Genomic DNA, 4371 nt, shown 5'->3' with positions numbered 1-4371 from the left:
TGGGCAAGCCACACAGATTGTTGACCTGAGGAAATTCATTCCTGTTTATGAAATTGCAAGAACACTGTCACCAGAAATAAGCAAGTCTTCCAGCAGCACATGCATTGACTGGCTGAGATTCTGTATCATCATACTACAGCACTGGCAAGAAGATAGTGTACAAGATACTCTCAAACACAGAGAATACTGCTGCAGTAGCTAGGATCAAAGAGACTGAATAAGACTGAGTAGTGGGGTCAGAGAATGAAGTCAATGTAGCTCAGGCTTTTACATCCAAGTTATACAACTCACAATGAAATTATCTAGATTGGCACTCAAACCTTAACAGACTTCATTCTCAACTGGTAACAAAGAAGAATGTATCTATCTCTAAACTCCTACTTATGTGAAGCAAGTTTTTTTACACCATTTAAAATGGGTTTTTTATCAAAGGAAAATCTGGACACATTCTCACATTGGAATGGCTAAAATCACCTTCCCAGTTGGCAATGGGTAGAAAAAGACCAGCAATAAGCTTATCCCAGTGTACTTTGAAGGAAAATCAGCTTCTAAAATGTTTGAGGATATGACATGCTCCTGTCATGGAAAGGTTACCTGCAGGGACAGTTCTTGTTCAGAGCATGGTTTATCTTGCCTTGAAATTTGATGATGTAAACTCAACAGCAAATGTGCCAATTTCTACATCAATCATAGCGATAGTGATGATAGTGAACAAACACATGACAAATATCAAATTTTAATGTTGTGTTTCATGTATTTACAGGCTTATTCATTTTCTTTTGTAAGAAATTATTACATTACTTTTTTGTGGAAACTGATTTGTTGAGTTCACCCAAATATCATAATCAATGTCTATAAAAACTTTTCACTTGAACATTTGTTGTTACTTTTATTCACACACTACATCTGTCTTTCCCTGGCACTGCACGTGTTGGTTACTGGGGTTTGCTCATTGATTTGGGTTTTGAGTGCACATATGATTGGCTGATAATCCTGTTTGATCTCCTACCTATTCAGATATGTATATTATGTCGGTAAGACATAATTATAACTGTAATGTGTATCGGAGGATTCAGAAACTTCACTATAATCCTGAGAAACATTCTTGGTATTTTTGCTATAGTGTGCTGAAACACGGACTTATAGGTTGTCCAACCCCATACATTTCATATATGTTAATGTTTCATATAATTGTCTTTGAGTGTTCCCTGGTGTTAAACACTGCAAATAAAGTATCTTACAAAACTCCATGCTACATTTATGCCATCAGGAAACATGTTAATACATTTCTCATATTTCATTGAAGTCTATATAGCATATTTGTGAATATCCTAGGAACAACTTGGTTTTCAGACAATTCAACTGATAGATGGTTGGAAATAGTTCTGTTTCCATGAAAAGCAACATAACACAACAAGTTCTTCAATTCAATAATAAGTATTACAAAAATTTAAAACATTTTTTGTTAATATATTACTAATGACTCCTAAGCAATAATGTTTGGGCACCCCCAAATTATGAGAAACCAAAAATTGCAAGTTAAGTAATTTAGGGTACTAATAAATAATCTTGTTTTGAGAACTTACACACCACAACAGAACCCACCAACAAGGCTAATATTGTCATACATGTCACCTAAAAAAACAGACATGACATTTTTTTGTACTAGGAGTGCATTAAACTTGAAATTTAGACCCCTTTCTGAGAACCTGCCATTTGCTTACCAACTCTAATCGAAGTATTACAAAATGTCTTGGAACAATTAGTAGCCAGAACTTGGCAGTTAACGATATTTGTTAATTAATTAATCAACAGCCTAATCAGTTGATTATATATGATTAGTATGGTATTCTTCAAACCACACTATGTAATTGTAAAGCATAAAAAATGGTGGCGGACATTGCCAGACAATTGCTTTCCCATTAGTCAGCAATTACGTTTCATGACATATGATATCACGAGATTTATAAATTGAAAGGTCTCTAACTCTGTAACTCAAAATCAGGCGTATCAGTTTTTGCTAGTACTAATAGTTTATTCACCAACATAGTTCTTAAGCCTAACATAACGATACTCGGTTGGAATCGATTAGAAATTCTATCCTCTTAGTTTTAATAATTTACTAGGAAAACAATTCTAGTAAACATTATAGAGTATATAAAATTAATAAAAAATATACTAACCAATTTACTAAGATCTTGCTTTTTCAACTGTGGTTGGCCCTGGATGAATGTTTCATCACCTTTAACCATTTTGATAACGTGTGACAAGTGAAAGTTCTTGGAGAGGTCACTTCTTAGGTACTCATGAAATTATAATTGCTTTACGTGTAATAATATACTTTCAAATATAAAATACTTGTGTTATTCTGTATGTTTTTAACAGCGACTTATCTGTAATTGGTTTATTAATTAACTTCTTTTTTATGAAAATATAATTTCTTGTTGTATAAAAATAAAAAAAGAACCCAAAAATCTATGTATAGGTTCTTTATTAAGCCCTCGCTCAATAACTGATAAATGATATTTGAGAACAAAACAAGATATTTTTTCTTTAAGGATAATTAATTACAAGGTTCAGGATGATCGCTGGATCAAAGGATTTGCTATTTCAGGCTTCCTTGCCGATTTTGAGGTCCAAGATATGCTCTTCTATAGATTATAGATTGTCCTTCTTGAATGCATATCAGAGGATTGCCGCTTGGTTTTTAAGTCTATGTTTCTGTCGAAAATTAACATAAATCAAATTTCAATGTCGCCTATTCTGTTATAAACCAACTGAAGTACATGCAGCATGACTTCTCAACTTCTTCTTTTTTGTTGGCTGTATACAGTTTTAGTATCAGGGATGAGCAGCAATTGGTTTCATTTTAGTGGTGGAGGATGAAGTTTCCATTTTACCAAAGGAAAAACAAAACAAAACTGAATACAACTTCGGATGGTCCAGGAAAGTCAAAAGCTGAGCTGTCGCTTTTCTCCTTTAATATCTCACCCCCTTCATTTTTTGAAACCAAAATAATCTAGAAAGCTGGAAATGGGAAGGATTATCCCATAGCCATTGACGTTGAAGCTGAAGGGTACACTGGCATTAATGAACTTAATAGTTAATCTTGTTTTTCCTACGTCCTCCAGTTTCATGATTAAGTTTATATCGAGATCTCAGATATCCCCAAAATTAAGTTTTAAACTTTAAACTTGAACTTTCTCTGAAACAAAGTTTGAAGAATGATTAACAAGCAATAAGCCTGACCATTAACTGGAACCATATTAATCGAACCAAAAGGAAATAATTTCGGGGTCAACGTATTTTGTAAGAAAGAACGAGTTCAAACTTTTTCAAATACCTTTTCTGCTGCAGCAACTAAAATGCAAGCTAAGACCGGCTTCTTTAATAATCTAAAACCTATATTCTTGAAAATCAGATATTTACTAACACGTAATGACTGAGTGCTTTTCTCCCTGCAGGCTAAGTGCCCAGTTATCAGGAACTATGAAAACAGTATTTTACATGGCACTTTGAGTTGCACAAGTGATTTTAAGATAACATAAATTGCAAACTGTAACGAAGATTTTATTATTAAATTACTTCAACATATAAAGTCAAATAATGACTGTGCATCTGGATTGCTATAGACTTCATGAACTTCCAACCTTCTCGTGACATAACAGTTACCAAAACTCTATACTTGTTAAATACCTATGTACCTGTACATGTTCAAGAAGCAGGGAAGGACAGAGCATTAAACAAAGTTATATTCAGCACCTTCGAGAGGATATTTATTTTCATGTTTGAACATATTTCTAAATTTTCAAGTTTTCTCAAAATACTGTTAACTTTGCTTGCTAACTTTGTTTACCTCTTTATACTTTACTCTGCAATCTCCGAAGTCGCTTTTACCGAGCTCACTTGTACCATACACACACACACACACACACACACACACACAATGAACTTTCATGAAATAAAGTGATACTCAAGACTTTTAAACTGTACATTAACAGTATTCTTCTAGGTTAATTTATTTGCTTGGACATAGGTACTTTGGTTAACTTACGTATTTTGACTAGTGTGAGTTTATAAATGTTCACAATAGTATTGTTACGTCTCCGTTCGTTAGTTAATTTCCGTAACTTCGTTCCGACGAAACTTTAGCGATACAAGTCCTTTCTTAAATAAAACTGGTTTATTCTTTCTGAAGATAACTTTGCGATACACTTAATTACAACAGTCGCGCTATAACAAACGCTATAATTCTCAACGAACGTCTCACGTGCTCAACTTCAACAATACTCAGTTCAATTATACACTCTCTGACTGCAGTTCAATTACCCATTGCCCTGTCACGTTGTGACCGTCTTATATACACAAGAC

The 4371-nt window shown here is 33.7% G+C and overlaps 1 protein-coding gene across 1 annotated transcript in view; it reads right to left on the bottom strand.

Annotated features, from left to right (window-relative positions):
• The window catches only part of LOC106474826 (eukaryotic translation initiation factor 2 subunit 3-like), a 35011-nt gene extending 32694 nt beyond the window's left edge, over window positions 1–2317 (bottom strand). Inside the window, 1 exon segment of the mRNA XM_022403130.1 lies at window positions 2184–2317. Coding sequence (XP_022258838.1) covers window positions 2184–2252 — 69 coding nt within the window. The 5' untranslated portion in view covers window positions 2253–2317.
• Between the last annotated feature and the right edge of the window lie 2054 nt (window positions 2318–4371).

The sequence above is a fragment of the Limulus polyphemus genome, unplaced genomic scaffold (genome assembly GCF_000517525.1).
Source record: "Limulus polyphemus unplaced genomic scaffold, Limulus_polyphemus-2.1.2 Scaffold7734, whole genome shotgun sequence".
NCBI lineage: Eukaryota > Metazoa > Arthropoda > Merostomata > Xiphosura > Limulidae > Limulus > Limulus polyphemus.
The sequence above is the reverse complement of the archived record's forward strand: the minus strand, read 5'-3'. Positions and strand labels throughout refer to the sequence as shown.